Below are 17,663 nucleotides of genomic sequence, written 5' to 3' on the forward strand. Positions count from 1 at the left end.
TCGAACCCGGGTCTGGGGCAAACTATGCCACTGCTCTACCACTGAGCTACTTCGCCTGATTTTTTGCAGCCGCTGATATACCTATGTGGAATCCTCTCTGCTAGTGTTACCACAACGGGTTCTGTTGCCTTTGGAACACTGTAGACAATGTAGAGCAACGACATGGTATGCCAGAGACCTGGGTCCGAGTCCTGACCAAGCCTGCATTTACGCTGAGAATTCTACATAGTACATCTCCTGCTGTGTCAAATCTTAATTTATTTACACATTTACCCTGTGAGGAACCAGGGAATGCCCATGTCTACAGTGTTTCAAAGGCAACAGATCCAGTTGCTCTAGCACTAGCAGAGATGATAGGTAAAACAGCGGCAGCAAAAACCGGGCGAAGCCAGGCTGGCTCGGTACCTCGGTGGTAGAGCTTTGGTATAGTATGCCAGAGACCCAGATTTGAGTCTGCATTTTTTGCTGAAAATTCTACATAGGACCAAAACTGGGTATGAGCTGATACTGATGACAATGTATCAGTGTCGCCCGACACCAGTGATAATTGCACTTAAAAATATCAATTGGAATTTTCTCACCGATAGCAGAACTGGGTACATGCCACTTCCGCAGTCTCATTATCTCAAAAATAAACATCCCAACCAAAAAAAAACATACAGTGGTTGTTGAATTTTCGACTAAGTGAGCAGAGGGATCATGGGGGAAGCAATCAGCTGTTTACCACGAATCCTGCACCCTGCATTTCCAAGACGTGCAGCATTTTTCAACACCACTACCACATTTATTCAGTCTCAAGTGTCTGTATCATCATGAACGAGTAAACTGTACACTGAAATATGGAGAACTCGGACACAAGTTAGAAAGGAAAACAAATGACTCTCTACTTCAATTTGCAAGTTTGCTAGGGGGTTTTCTCACCTTGGTTGAGCACGGAAAACAGGCTTTGGTCAGAAATTAGTTTGGTAAAACAGTTACAGCAGGTACCAGAATACAACAAATATTTTTTATACTTACCGCTGAAGTGATTCCTAAGAATGCATTTTGCAGCCTAATGAGGAAATCCTTTGGATATATGGCCCACTCTTCCCATGCTCTGAATATCTGCATCACTCTCAGCTTAAATGCTTCAGCCTTCAGTCTACTCTCTATGTTCTTGTAAGCCTCATGGACATCATTGAAGATCTGGATCAATTTGGTTTCAAATCTGAGAAAAAAAAAAAACAACAACTTGAAGTTACTTTTACACACACATATTTGCGGATAATAAAAGATCAAAATTTTGGTACAAAAACTGTTCGAAACCAGTATTTAAATTGATGGATACAACTGCAAATTTGATTTGAAAATTATACTTATTACTCAAGCATACTGAAACGTATTATAATATGGTGCTTTCCTACATTGATTTATAGTGTCCAGCATAAATCTGTATGCTTGTACTGAACAATGCATACCAGTTTCATGTGGAACATGCTGTACAAGTGTTTTGTTCTAAAAAAATTGATATATTGCCTTACATACGAGGGATGATCGAAAAAAAAAACTCCAGTAGGTATTTATTAGATGAATACGAACAGACTTATGTGAAAGCATACTTCATACACTACTTCTCAACATAAAGTCTTCTCTCCTGTTGAGTCATTTATCCCAGCGCTTTACGAGGTTCATGATGCCTGTCTCACAGAACTCGGGGTCCTGTTGCAGGGTGGCTACAAACAAGCAGAAATGAAATTCCCTGACTTTTCCAGGTTTTCCAGGACAAATATTTACACTTTTCCCTGACAATTACAAACTAAACTACGTAAATCGATGTTTTTTTGCAAACGGAAATAATAAACTCATACAGATCCAAGTATGGATTTGTTAAGTACCAATATTATCTTCTATGAAATTTACTTAATTTCTCTATTCTCTATGATTTGAATTCAAACAGCAAAATAGTGAATTTGGAAAATTATTACAATTCACAAGCTAGGAAAGGATTACGGAAATTTATCATACGCAGTAAGTTTAAAATGAAATACGTGATTACTTTTAAAGTTACGACTAAATGAGGTAAGGGTGAAGAGTGATTGATTAAGAAATACCATTTGTAATTTATCAGTCTCCTTATACAATCTCGGTATTATATGTTGATATTTCCACTGAGGTTTGGAACCATCTGCTTACAAGAACCATGAGTGCGGACTCATTTTTCGATACATAAAGCTACTTCTCTCTTCTCTGTAAAGCAAACAACTTAACTCTTGCATGTAAGGGAAACAATTGAATTGAACAAAATAAAGTGTCATATTTCTGGGATTTCTACTTCAGTACAGTATATCCAAGTGAAGTACTGTGAAAATGACAACATACAGTTATACCATTAATGCTGACGAAAAGGGCATGTAGGTATTAGAAATTTAACGCAATGAATTTATAGAATTGCATTGTATATGTACCCGATTTAGCTAACCACACATTAAAACAGTAAACACTCTAATAATAAAAGCTTCTGAAAGTTCACATACGAGGGGCATCCTGAAAAAAGCTCCAATGGTGCCTATACGAAGCACTAGTGGTCAGAGATAGACACACACACACACATGAAGGCAGGAAGAAGTGGCATGTAGCTGTAATCTGGTACAGTTGCAATGCAGCCATTTTAGGACAGTTCTAGGTTAAAGATTGCAGCTCTCATACAGTCTCTCCCCGACTGCAATGTAGCCTACATTGCACGCTCAGAATTTCGCACAGAGCCACCAGCAATCATGTGAGGTGTGCAGACCGGACATCGTGAGTGATAGTATGTTCAGACGATGGTGCAGATAATTCACGGAAGGCCAATCGAATGTGCACAACAGCATACAGCTGGGTACACACGGACCCTTTGCATCACATTAGGTGAGAGATCTTTGACCACTCCCTGTACAGCCCTGGCCTTGAATGTACAGATTTTCATCTCTTTGTTTAACTGAAGAGGTTTCTTGCAGGGCAAGGACTTGACAGCTACACTGCGATAGAGATAGTTCCAGTCTTTGCTGTCAGACACATATACCATGGGCATACACAATTTAGTGCCATGCTACGACAAATGCCAGAACAACGGTGGTGATTATGCCGAAAATTAGGTTAGGACTCACTGTAACTAATGCAATAAATTACAACTGATATTCTTGTTTTATTTATGCCTAATCGGTAGGGACCTTGATATTTTGTTATTTTTTTTAATTAGCATATTTTCTTATTCTTTATTTTTTACTATACAGTGTTATTTTTCCCGAAATTCAAATTTCCATGTTAGCGCATTTTCTGGCAAATATCTGAAATTATACCTTCATGGTGTTTTTAAACTAAGTCGCATGGCTTAACCCTCTTCGTGAGAGTTTGATATCTTGAAAGTTATTTTGGGAAAGTAATTTTTCATACCCCTTTTTTAATTTTAAGGTAAGAATTTTAGATAATGGTATTTTTCCCGTATATACTGAAGGGTGCATAATGACCATAAGTGGCGACGCACCCAAAAAATTAAAATCAATCAATATCACGTGACAGATTTACTTACTTACTTAGTCGCGTCCTCTTCTACCTGCCGGTGTCGAGGGGTTACAGAGAGCTCTCCAGTCGTTTCTGTCCAACGCCTTTTCCTGTGCCTCTTTCCATCTTATGCTTCGTTTCTCCAAAATCTCTTTGACACTCATATTCCATGTTTTTCTTGGTCTTCCTTTTGGTCTTGTTCCTTGTGGACGTGCTTCCCATATCTGCTTTGCCAGTCTCGTCTCACTCATTCTGCTCAAATGGCCGAACCATCTGAGTTGATTACGTTCAACTGTTTCTTGTAGTGGCTGAGCATTTAAAGATTGCCGAATGGTTTGATTCCTTATCCGATCCTTCCCGGTTTTCCCACTTATTCTTCGAAGGTACCTCATTTCCATTGTTTGTACACTTTGCAGGTGTTTTCCAGTCATTGTCCAATTTTCACTGCTGTATGTAAGTGTTGGTATATAAATTGTTTTATATACAGTGAATTTTGTTTGGGTAGATATTTCTTTTTTGCCTATAAATCCTCGGTTTATCATTTGATATAGCTCTCCTGTCTTCATGATTCTATCTCTTATTTCTTCACCTTCTTTTCCTTGACTGTTTATAATTACTCCAAGATACTTGAAATTTGTCGCTTGTTCTACAGGTTTGTTATTCAGTTTTATCTTATGGTTTGTCTTTTCTCTGCTAATTATCATTGTTTTAGTTTTCTCTGTATTTATTTCCATATTCTTTTTCTTTAATTCTTCATTAAGAATATTTAGGTTATATTGTAAACTAGCCTGTGTATTAGCTATTAGTATAATATCATCAGCATATATGAGCTCTGTTAGTTTAATTGATTTCATATTCCAGTATCCTACATGAAATTGTTTCATTTTTATATGGCATTCCTTTATTACTTCATCTAATAAGATTATAAATAGATATGGTGATAGTATATCTCCCTGTTTAACTCCTGTTGTTATTTCAAATTCCTCTGACTGGTGGTTTCTCGTCCTCACGTAGCATCTGCATCCTTTGTACCAACTTTGGATTGCTTTTATTAGCAAACGTGACAGATACCGATATATTATGGCACCAAAAATTGGCATTATCTTTTTTTGACTTCTTAGTGATACGTTTCCCAAAATTCGCGTTTTTGTTTTAGAACATTTATATGCCAAATATACCGAAACTTAATACTTCATTGCACTTTTAAACTATTATTTTAAATTGTAGGTCACATGGTCTACGAATTTTCGTGACAGTTTGATATGTTGGAACAGATTTTTGAGGAAGAAAAAGTAAAGTGCTCCCCTGCACTTTTCCATGAAGGTGTATACGGGTGTGGAGTTAGGGCCCCACACTTTCTTGATCACGGCTGAAGGTGGGGGTGATGTGATCAGCACCACGCTCCTAGCTACCTTTATCCCTCAAAGTTTCCTCAAGGTACCAGCTTCATATTGATGCTGGGTAGGTGCCGGAGCAGTTTGAATAGGTGGAAAACATCCGGGTTCTCCCCCAGGGAATCGACCCCGGGTCTCTTGCATAGTAGTCAGACGCCCTAACGACTGAGCCCCATTATTACTCGCTCGACAAATGCCGATGGTGCGCACTTAGCTTGGTAGTTCGAAACATATCTCGTGCGACAAATACGAAGATGTGGCTCCCGTGTGACGGTAGATACGCACTCAATCTTCTGTTAGAACCCTGCCATTTTGCTCTGTGAAGCAAATGGTTTTGATAGAAGTTGAAAAAATCGTGGGAAATACATGTGGCTGTCGAAATTATTCCATGTACGTATAACTCTATAGTTTACTCTTGAGTAAAATGTTGGAAAACTTGCATGTTCTATGTACACAAACATGGCCTAGAATAGACAAGAACGTTGGATTTCATGGAAGTTTTCGTTGTTTTAGGACATTTCTTTAAAAAAATTCGCTAAAAACGCCAACAATTCGCATTATTTCGATATTTTGAACGGCCAAAAATGTGTCCAGACATCACTGCACATTCCTAAACATAACTTTGCAGAAATTACCATTTTTCACGGTTTTGACGTTTGCGAAAAATCAATGTCCTACTAATCGGAAATTACTTTCTGGCCACCCCTCGTATAAATCAGTAGATGGAAAGTGAAAATTTAGCAGGGCTGGCAGGGAAAAGTCAATTCTTGAAGAAAGTGATTTGCTTTTATGATTGAATGATTCGAGTAAATATGATATTAAAATATTTACGTATTTATTATTAGTATTTTATTTCATAATATTGGGCATTAACCTTACTCAGCGAGAGATTAATGACCATCTCTCACGAGTTTAAACAGACAGGATAGAGAGTGGCGTTAATTTCATTGCAATACTAGTGTTGCAGTAAATTTGAGGTTGGGAGCATGGACTTGCCAATTTTTATAACGTTCACCAATGCAGTTTTATGTTTCACTTTTTCATGATATTATTCAATATATATCCCGTTTGGTTGGATTCTTCGTGATATCTAAGAATAGTGCAATGCCATTGTAAACGTATCTTAACCTGTGCGAAACCAGTAATACGTCAGGATGATGAAAGGCACTGCTACATTAAATAAGGTGAAGTGAGCCAGAAGAGTAATAAAATTCCAGCAGCATATTCGCAGTCTAAAGCTCTTCTTGTTTATGCATGCGATTTTTGTTGGATGTTGCAGTCAATGCAATTTCTGTCGCACGTTGTATTGAGATACTTTGTCGGGTGGCGATATTCGACAAAAATCGTATGTATCAATGGAACCTATTTGTTTCCATGTTCCTTCATTTTGACCAACAAAATGCCTTACTACGACGTCCGACAACTATCGGACGGCGCCACCCGCTCTTATCCCCTCCATCTGTTGACAAGTCCCTTACTACTCCCATACGGACAAGGAAAAATTATAATTCAATGCATTTTCCACGTAATATTTAAAGGCTTAACCTTTACTCCCCCGATGATACCATATGGTATAATCAGAGTAAGATCGTACTGGCCCGATGATACCATATGGAATCATGGTGCTGATTACGAAATGAATGTGCTTTTTGGACCTTCATACGCTTATGTTTGGATGGAAACTCTGACACAGGTCTGGAGCAAGCCTGGAAAATTCATATTGATGACCAACCTCCCTCCTCTCCGCAACATATCCATGCCACATTTCCGAACAGAGTTTCACATTTTGGCTCATTATTCAACTTGTATGGCACCCAGGAACATGAAACATATGTCAATCTCTTTGGAATCGTCCATTCTTTGAAGAGAATACTAAGGCTTGCGCCTTATCCCCAACATAACGGGAGAAGAGGGAGCAAACTACAGATTTTTGTTTTTTTTCATTGAAATTTGGTGGTCGCGCCCCCAAACCCCCCCCCCCCCCCCTTTTCCTCGGTTCGGTGTTCTGAGTTGTACACGGTTGCATGCTCTGATGGTTTAGCTGAAAAACAAAACTTATCCGAAGTAGATTGCTCCCATAGTGCCAGAGTTATAACAATTTTCCTCCAAAAATGCAAATTACATATTTTTCATAAAAAAAATCACATTTTGGCTTATTATTCAACTTGTATGGCACCCAAGAACATGAAACAAGTTTCATTCTCTTGAGAAATGTCCATTCTTTGAAAAGAATACTAAAGTTCGCGCCTTCTTCTCAAATGGGAGGGGCAAACTCATATTGATGACCAACCTCCCTCCTCTCCGCAACATATCCATGCCACATTTCCGAACAGTTTTTCACATTTTGGCTCATTATTCAACTTGTATGGCACCCAGGAACATGAAACATATGTCAATCTCTTTGGAAACGTCCATTCTTTGAAGAGAATACTAAGGCTTGCGCCTTATCCCCAACATAACGGGAGAAGAGGGAGCAAACTACAGATTTTTATGGTTTTTTCATTGAAATTCGTGGGTCGCGCCCCCCAAACCCCCCTCCCTCAGTTCGGCGTTCTGAATTGTACACGGTTGCTAGCGCTGATGTTTTAGCTGCAAAACAAAAGTTATCCGAAGTAGATTGCTCCCATAGTGCCAGAGTTATAACAATTTTCCTCCAAAAATGCAAATTAGCTATTTTTCGTAAAAAAAAATAAATAAATCACATTTTGGCTTATTATTCAACTTGTATGGCACCCAAGAACATAAAACATGTTTCATTCTCTTTAGAAATGTCCATTCTTTGAAAATAATACTAAAGTTCGCGCATTCTCCCCAAAATAGCAGGAGAAGAGGGGGCAAACTCCAGATTTTTATTTCCTTTCCATTGAAATTCGGGGGTCGTGCCCCCCCAGCCCCCTTCCTCGGTTTGTCGTTCTGAATTGTACACGGTTGCTTGCACTGATGTTTTAGCTGCAAAACAAAAGTTATCCGAAGTAGATTTCTCCCATAGTGCCCGAGTTATAACAATTTTCCTCCAAAGAGTGTTCGAATTTAAAATTCCCGCCGAAAAACCCGGGCGAGAGAAATTTCTCTCTCCTCCTGTCATCACTGGTTTCTGGCGACGTTTTTGTGTTGCGCATAACAGGGGCCTAAAAGTTGAGGTCGAAACTTACGAACGAGATTTTCTGTTCCCGTGCAGAGTTCCATAACGATATCTTTAAATAAAAAAAAATTAAAAAAGACAATGAAGACGAAATTCCCTGACATTTCCCTGACTTTTTTTGACACCTCAAATTCCCTGACATTTCCCGGTTTTCCAGGTTTTCCAGGTCTGTCGCCACCCTGTGTTGTCGGAGCCAACTCTTACTTTGTTCTTAACAACATCCGAGTGAAACTGGCGTAATTGCTGTGCCTACACACATCTCTCTGCTCCTTTGAAGAAGCATCTCAGGATGTCAGTTTCATTCAGATGATGTAACATGAAGTAAGCGTTGGGCTCCGACAGTAGGACCCCGAGTTCTATGACACAGGCATCATGATTATCCCTCGTACGTAGTTATTACAACAGCTTTTAAAGGGCAGTAACAAAAGTACTTCTACATGAGCAAGGACAGAGCCTCAGTACACATGACTAGATTCAGCATGCTTACGTTGAAATCAAAACAAAAAATGAGCAGATTTGAACCCAAGATGAACATTTTGATGTGTGTGAATGAGTAAAATTGTTTTTATCTTTTTAGAGTGTTAATTACTGAAATATTTAGAAGTGAAAATGTAATGGAATTCTTATGTTATAGTAGTAATTGTATTTTGTTTGTTTTATTGTACTAGATTTTGCGGGTTAAGTGGTAAAGCAGACACAGGCTGAACTTCGCCCATGAATAAAGAATTTCTAATTCTAATTAAGCTATGGCGGCCGAGTCGGTAGGGTGTCGTACTGCCATACGGGTGTGTCTCTTGGTGGAGATTGCAGATATTCCTTCATGGAATGGCTCTGGGGGTTTCAGTCTCTGATAACTAGGTACCTGGGGACAACCCTTGGGAGTAAAAGTGAGACCATGGTGCTGATCACATGACCTTCACAAATGACTGAGATCGTGAATATGTGGGGACCTACCTCTACATCCCCAATATGTCTTAATGCATGTTCAGACATGCTGGGGGTAGCTCTAGCTCCATGTAGTTATTGGATTTTTATTAAATTTATTTGTGTATAAATAAGTCTATTTTTCAATCCCACATTTTGCTACAAATATAACAAGTTTTAAGATTTTGCAGAAATCACACAATGATTCATCTGGAAAGTGTAGTCCAACTTTATGCTCAGATAGACTAATTGGAACTGAACCTACAGTTTAAAGTCGAATCCAAATCTGGGACCCCTGGGCCCACATTGCTTCTCTCTTTGGTGCAGAATTCCTATGTTTCATGTCACTTGACACCTTGGTCTGAAAGCTTCTGTAGGCAGATTGCATGTTTTGCTTGTATTAAAATAAAAGTCTTATTTATAGTACCAAGGCCCGTGAAGAATCAAGATATATTTCAAGAATCATATAATGGGTAACATAAAACAGTTCTCACTACAAAACATGCAATAATTCTATTGATAACTTACCCTCTCCTGTAATACGATGCATTAGTTACTTTCACACCGCAATTATGGAGGATATCTGATATCAGGTACATTCTTGCAATCTGAAAGTATAAAGGTTAATGTCGTCACTCAAGTGCAGCCACATACAGAGAAGAATATACAATGATGGCTTACTACAAAGTATGGATTACACACATTGTATATGTTGCGACTGAATAGCATGATTCACTGCAAAACTAGTTAAACTGAGGAATGCTTTATTGACATACAGTCTAGATAATAAGATTCATCTATCTAGCTAGACTGTATGTCATCAACAGGAAGGAGATCTATATGTAAATACACGTGATGCTAAAATCAATATTATTTTGTATTATCTTTGCAAATTGTGGTATGCAAGCACAAATACCGTATATTTCTGAATCCAAGACTAGATTCTTTGCTGCAATTTCGTACCCAGAAGTATGGGGTCGTCTTGCTTTAACGGCATATGATGTGGAGTTTTTCTTTTCTATAGTGAACAGAACCACGAGCTTCCATTAAGCTCTAACTCTACCCTCTGCCACACCTACCAATGTTCAAGCATGTGAATGCTTGAACATTCACATTTGTTTTGAGCATTGTTGTGCAATAGCAGGTAGTGAGTGTTGTGAACATTTTTTTTATCAATTGTTGAGAGACGTTGTAGACTCCGCTTTTAAACTTCGTAGTAAAGTGTGGTATACCATACTATACGCTAGCTTCTTGACTTTATTTTTTGTGTACCGGTACTTTTATTGTCTCATTCAGTTACTTGTAATAAGGTAACCAATTGTAAGTTTTGAAAATAGTTTTTCTGTAATCCCTTGTTGAAAAATGGGGGGCATCTTGGATTTGGAGTTGTCTTGCATTCAGAGATATATGATATATTAGCTTTTAGGGCATACTTTAGTTATTTTTACATATAATTTTCATATTATCATACATTTCCCAAGGTATATTAAATAGCAGTAATAAGCATCATTTTAATGTCTCAATTCGATAAATAATCCTGGTTAAAAACCAAACAATACAAATAACCAGCATCAGAAAAAAAAAAACACTAGTTTTTGCAAGCTTTCAACTCCGAGTCATCATAAGGGCTGGTTGAGAGACAGAGACAGCAAAGACACGGTCGAGATTCTGATGATGCTACTTGATCGTTATGTAAGAAGTTTTTTAATCCATAAATAAAATGAGCTATAGCACTATGTTTATGATAGTTTAGTTTGCAACTTAAGCAACCCAACAGTAAAATTAAAAGCTGTAAAATATCATGCAAGTCTGTCTACCATTAAGGTGTAACTGTGTGAATATCAAATTTATAACTTCATGAACAATTACCTTCTTAGGGGTGGGCGTTTGAAGGATGGACAATGACTCTGCTATGCACTCGCAAACCTCTTCTGCAGCTTCACTGTGCTCGATGCAAAAGACCATAGCTTCTGCGATTTTCAACCTTTCTGGCAGCATGTTCCGCAAAATATCCTCTAGCCTGTCCCTCTGCCTGTTGGAGATAAAATACAAAACAAGTGTTTCAGAAATATTGAAAATATCTTTCATCTGATGGCCAAGAGTTGTAAGGGGGTGTCTCAGAAATATTGTCGTTTTTGAATCTGCCCTCTGCGGCAATTCGCACATTACGGAGAAATGAGATAGATTGCAAATGCTTGGCAACATTGTTAATTTTAGTTGCCATGGGGCACTTTAAGGGGCAGCAACGTACTTTTTGTGTTCATGCATTTTATAAAAAATAATGATTGTTATATTGTTGTGAGTCGTTTGTACTAGCATCATTATAACCTGGCAGGAATGAGAGATGTCCCAAGCGCAAATTTAATTAAATATTGGGCGAGAAAGTTTGAAAACAATGGAAGCACTATGACGAGTAAACCGCCGGAATGTCCAATTGAAGCAAAGATTTACAGATGAAATCAATGCTATTCTTCGTGCAATGCTTCGCGGAGTGATCGAAAACTATAGTTCAAAAATAATTGAATGTGAAAACATGAATGGTCACCATTTGTCCAATACTCTTTTCCACAAATAAAAATTTAATGTTTAAGCTTTCTTTTGGTAATAAATTTATCTTTATACAAAAAATTTAAGTATTTATTTTAATAGTTTTAAAATCGAAAATATTTCTGAGACACCGTTCCCTTTTGTTTGTGTCATTTTTCTATCTCACACCCTTGATTTTCTATTTTTGTTATATAGTGTGGCTTTTCTACCATTTTTGGTTAACCATGATGATCAGGATGAGTGTTGATATGATAAAGAAGAAAGAACACTCATGTCCATGTTAATGAGATAGTAAGCTGAACACTTAACTTGATTGACTATTGTGACAAGCATATCGTTACAATTAAGTTGACACCTCACCTTGTAATCAAGGGCTTCTGAGTTAAGAGTATAATATGGACTTAAAATAAACTTTATCTCTTGCTTTTACATGTGCTCCTTCGCCACAATTAGACAAAAAAGAAATATGGTGGGGCTCCAATTTAACTGTCCAAAATGTTATTCTATTCTACACACATTAAAAGCCAAGCTGGGATATACTGTATTCTGTACACAAATTTTTTTCTAGAATTATTTTTCTTGTAGTCTATGGTTATTACCAGCATAAAAACACAGTTTTTCGTTGTGACGTTTCAGAGAACAGACGCTCCCTTCATCATACATTTATTTTTAGTTTGACTAAAAAATTAAAAAATTTGACAGAACAATGGCTAACACTTTTTTTTAAATAAAAAAGAGAATCCGTTATGCAATGGATGTTGTCAATGTTACATTGTAATATAGCAACTGAACTGTGAAAAACAAGCAGTCTGTTTTATTTTTATTTCAAATAAAAAATTTTGATCACATTATTTTCTATTTAAAAATGATGAATCCCAAATTTCATCAGGCAATTCAAAACCATCATTGCTTTCAGAAAGCATCTTGATGTTTTCTGTTACATTAAATTTTAAAGATGGTGGCTTACTCCACTTGTGAAAAAGAAAACCCCATAGTGGGTCTATGTTACCATTTTCATTATTTAATTTATTCCAGTGTTCTTCTGCAATGAACGAAGCTTCCCAGACACTCAAATCTATGTTTCCCGTCACTCTTTTTATAACCCTTCTCTTTTTAATCAAATGCTTGTCTTCGATGATGTGAGCTGACAAACCTGTTCTTGGGTTTAGATTTATAATGTCCAAACTGTTAAGAGTTAATAACTGTAGACTAAAAGAGAAATAATTCTACAATGCAATCAATGCACACATACATTCTAATTCTTCTATTAATTACTAACACTCTGGGAACATAATATTACAGCTTGATCTATCCAGAACAAAGAAGGTATAATCCGTAACTGTCATTAATTCTTTGAGACATTAACTTTCGTAGTTAAGGTATCTTTCAGACAGAAATGACAAGCGACACTTATTGCTTAGAAATGAACCCTCAGTAATTAATGGAAACTTCTGAAATGAAAGAACACAACAAGTTGCATGTACAGGGTAAGTCAAAATGATGGACCCGATTTCAGACATTTATTCTGTGAAATATAATAAATAAATGTTATTGTGAGACATGTGCTAAGAAAGGTAAACTGTCAAAGTTTTTTTCAAACAAATCACAAGTGTTCTATGTGAGCAACTCGCGTAACACGGCACACATCAAGCCGATAGTATATCTCCTGCCAAACCTTGTGTAGCATGTTGCGGTCAATATCAGCAATGGCTGCTGTGATGCGGGCACGCAGGTCATCCAATGTTGTTGGAAGTGGTGGTACGTAAACATGATCCTTGACAAAACGCCACATGAAGAAAACACATGGGACAAGTCGGGGGAACGAGGTGGCCAATGAAGGAGAGGTCGATCCTCCGGAGATGCACGGCCTATCCAACGTTGTTCCAATGTCCCATTGAGATGGTCCCGAATGCTGAACGTTCATGTTCCACAAATTCATGGGGGTTGGCAGTTCCCCAAATCCTTACGTTGTGTCTATTCACTTTTCCTGAAAGGTGAAAAGTTGCTTCATCACTGTAAATTAACCTCTCAGAGAACTGATCCGTTTCCATTAATGCGAGGAAATCAGCACAGAAGGATGCACCCAAGGCATAATCAGTGTCTTTTAAGGCTTGAACTAGTTGCAAGCGGTAGGGTTTCATTTGTAAACGTTTCCGCAGAACCCGCAACACAGTTTTCTGTGGAAGTTGAAGTTCTTTCGCTGCCCGGTAGGTGGACTTCTGTGGATTCCACACGAAACATGTGCGCACTTGTTCCACTGTCTCTTACCCAGTCGACGGACGGCCAGTTGATTTTCGTTTACAGATGCAGCCCGGATCTCTGAAATGTTTATACCACTGATATTTGGTACGGAAATGCCGTTGCACAATAATCACAGACTTGTTCACATAATAATCAAGCACACAGAAAGATCTCAGTTCTCCAGTCAACGCCATTTTCCTACTCGCTGCTCGCTACTGACTCCTAGCGGTAGAAAGTGCGTGAAAACTAAACTTTGAAAGTTAACCTTTCGAAGTGCATGTCTCACAATAACATATGTTTATTAGATTTCACAGAATAAATTTCTGTAATTGGGTCCATCATTTTGACTTACCCTGTATTGCTTGTTGCTCGAATTGGGCAGTTTTCTCAATGGTGTGCATCATGTTGCCTCAGTCTGTTGTTCGTGCATGTTTGGTGAATGCTTGCTTATAGAGCAAAGGTGTCTGTGTTGCTTGCAACTGTGGTGTGAAACCCACTTGTCACTTCGGTCTCATAGCTTCCTAAGAGTGGTACTTCATGTTCTGATAACACCTCTAGTGGTAAGGATAATACCTCAGAAACAGTCTATTGTTTAAGAGTAAACCCTTTTCTGTACATATCATTTCATATTGAAGAATTCTTTAACGGAAGCTATCCATTTCGAAATTTGCCTCTCTGCATTGAAGAGGTTGGGGCACTAATGGAGATGTTGTAAAGTTCCCAGGCTGGAAAAAAAGGGGGGAGGGAGGGGGGGGGGAGAGAGAGAGAGAGAGAGAGAGAGAGAGAGAGAGAGAGAGAGAGAGAGAGAGAGAGAGAGAGAGAGAGAGAGAGAGAGAGAGAGAGAGAGAGAGAGAGAGAGAGAGAGAGAGAGAGAGAGAGTGTGTGTGTGTGTGTGTGTGTGTGTGTGTGTGTGTGTGTGTGTGTCAGTGAGTGTATATCTTGATATAATTGTGCAGAACAGTGTAATAGATCCATGTTCATCATCAACACTGAAATTCCATGTGGAAGTGGAAAGAAGGTTGCCCCCAGGTACCCTTGGTTACAAAACTGAAAAATGAGAAGGGCCTCCCTTATAGAGCAGTCCCCTTCGATGACGAATACAAAAATTAGCAATATGTATCCCAGTCCTGGTCTGAAAATATGACACAAAATATTTTGTAAAACAGAAGCTGCCTTCTTCTATTTGCAGACAAAACTGGGAAAAAAGAGAAAATTGACACTAACTGTGTGTCCCTTCCTGTGGAAACAATACATGCGCTCCATAATTATGAGCTTTTTCAAAAATCGATCATCCAACTATATTTCCTCATATATAAATTTATTTCTTCGTGTTTGTTTTTCAGCTTCCCATCTTGTTTCGACGTTTCCCTTCACAAACCCATATATCTGATCACTTGCTTACATAGATGGTAAGTATTTTAGATTCAGATGATGGGTTTAATTATATAAATGTCCCAACCAATGCACTTACGTGTTTGATAAGCTCCCTTTCCTAGGCTCCTTCTCCTCGACTTCCTTAACCAACTCCTCAGGCATACCTTGTGTGTACGGATTCATGGGTGGTGGTTTCCATATTGACCCTTCTAAAAAAATAAATATTTTGTAACCTGAGATGTAAAACAACACTAGAATTCCGTAACAGCAGAATGAGTCAGAAGCATTTGTTCAAATGGTACAGTCACCGACACTGTTGGGTTGTTGCAAGTCCATTGAAAATAAATGAGGTCATTGCACCCAGAAGTGTCTGTGACAGAAAAAAAGTGGATTATTAGGTTATTATCCACACTTTAATCACCGCACTGATTACGATGATTTCAAACAACAGATTAAACAAACACTCAAATAATTACCTCCAGCTCTGGGGTTCACCCATACTTTAATCAAGCCTGGAGGTAAAGCACGAGTGAGGTGCTGATCACATCACCTCCACTATGGACAAGGTTGAGAATCTGTGGAGTTCACCTCTACCTATATACCAGCGATGACATGGTGCAATGCACATATATTTTGCCAATTGGCAGCTACTGATCAGAACACTGATTATCTCATACTTAAATATATATGTTTTTTAGTGTTAAGTGTCACTACAGTTGATAATGACTACACGCATGCATATTTACTTTTTGACAAAAACATGAGATGTGAAATAACTAGAGGCACATATTTTTGGTAAATAAAAAAGCAAAATTTCGGGTTCAAAAGCGGTAAATAAAATAAAATTTTGGTGTTATAGCAATGAATAATCACATCAAAAGTGCTATATAAAATGACATTTTGGTTTTAAAATTGTGAATATAATCCTAAATTTGATTTAAAACCACTTATTACACAAAATAAACTTATCCCTTCTAATAGCACATTTATGAAGTTAGCAGAGTATTAAGTCTATTCCTGTGTAAAGGAGTCAATTTTTGCTTCTCAAATATTTACAGCAGAATTAATCAATTTTCCGTGAATTGCATAACTCACAGGATACTTCAGACTTCAGAAAGTGTCGCGTCGGTATATAAACGGTAAATTTCATGTTTAAGAGTATATTTCACATATTGCAGTTAATTTTGCATTATTTCATGACAAAACAGGGTAGAAAAATGCACCTCACAGCATGTTATTTCATATTTTGTATTTTCGTCAAAAACAAAATTTGCATGCCTCTAGAAATAACACATTGTAATGTTAATTTTTCACACTTCTGAAAGGTGAGAGGTACATTTTCCCACCCTTTTTTTGTCACAAAATAATGCGAAATGAACAGCAAAATGCAAAATAAACTCTTAAAAACGAAATTTAGAGTTTATTTACCGACATGACACTCTCTGAAGGTCAGAATTATCCTGAGTGTTATGCAATTCACGGGAGAATTGATTAATTCTGCTCTAAATATTTGAGAAGCAAAAATGGACCCCTTTACACAGGAATAAACTTAATATTCTGATAACAACATAAATGTGCTATTAGAAGGGATATGTTTATCTTGAGTAGTAAGTGCAGTTTTTAAATCAAATTTAAGATTATATCACATTTTTAAAACCAAAATGTAATTTTATGGAACGCTTTTTCACCGCTATATAAGCAAAATTTTATTTTATTTACCGCTTTTGAACCCGAAATTGACTTGGTTTTTGTACTGAAATGTTGCTTTTTTTATTTACCAAAAATATGCACCTCTAATAATGACTGTTTACCATTTCATTGAAACTGTAGTTAAGTGTTTTACTGTTTACTATTACAGTCAACTCTGAATGTAGTGAGCATTCAGGTATAGTGAACCTAACTGACTAGTTCTGACCCAAGTACATCAAAAATTTGTTTCTAGAGAACTCTCAACTATGTAAATATTAGGAATGGCCATAAAATTTGGATTGCAAATTATCCTATATCCACCAACAGATAATTTGGACATAGTGCAGATTTGATGAAGGGTTTGTAGAAAATCCATACAGAGAAATGTGAACATGACAAGTAAAAGAATATGTGGATACCTTGTAACACGGACAAATGATAAAACTGTCTGGATAATGCACACATCGGATATCTGGACATTTTGGATAATCCGAATGTGGGATATCGAGATAATCCAAATATCCAATTTAGATATCTAGATAATCTGTATCAGAATATCTGATATTTGAAATCCAGATGGAAAATTACCAAATATCCAGATTTGGACATTTCTAGTAAATATGCATTTTATTTGTTTCAAAGAAAAACACCCACTGCAGCCACCTGGTTAAATACATTAATTAAGGAATTAGAAGGTGCAGTGGAATATTAGTCTAGTTATACCAGGTGGGCCGGTTAATAATTCCTAATTTCGTCGCTAGAAGCAAGGGTTGGTGCACAGTCTCAACTGTTATCTCAGTGTGTTGCCAGGACAGTACCTGTCAAAATGCCGT

General features: G+C 37.5%; 1 protein-coding gene across 3 annotated transcripts in view; it reads right to left on the bottom strand.

The window, feature by feature from the left end:
• Positions 1-17,663, bottom strand: part of LOC145982006 (U2 snRNP-associated SURP motif-containing protein) — an 89,613-nt gene that overhangs the window by 49,112 nt on the left and 22,838 nt on the right. For all 3 annotated transcript variants that reach the window (XM_083115545.1, XM_083115544.1, XM_083115546.1), the window contains 4 exons: positions 15,239-15,350; positions 10,849-11,011; positions 9,508-9,587; positions 1,018-1,207 (listed from right to left, as the gene is read on the bottom strand). In XM_083115545.1, coding sequence (XP_082971671.1) covers positions 1,018-1,207; positions 9,508-9,587; positions 10,849-11,011; positions 15,239-15,350 — 545 coding nt within the window. The remainder of the gene's footprint in view (positions 1-1,017; positions 1,208-9,507; positions 9,588-10,848; positions 11,012-15,238; positions 15,351-17,663) is intronic.

The sequence above is a fragment of the Lepisma saccharinum genome, chromosome 30 (genome assembly GCF_977018435.1).
Source record: "Lepisma saccharinum chromosome 30, izLepSacc3.1, whole genome shotgun sequence".
NCBI lineage: Eukaryota > Metazoa > Arthropoda > Insecta > Zygentoma > Lepismatidae > Lepisma > Lepisma saccharinum.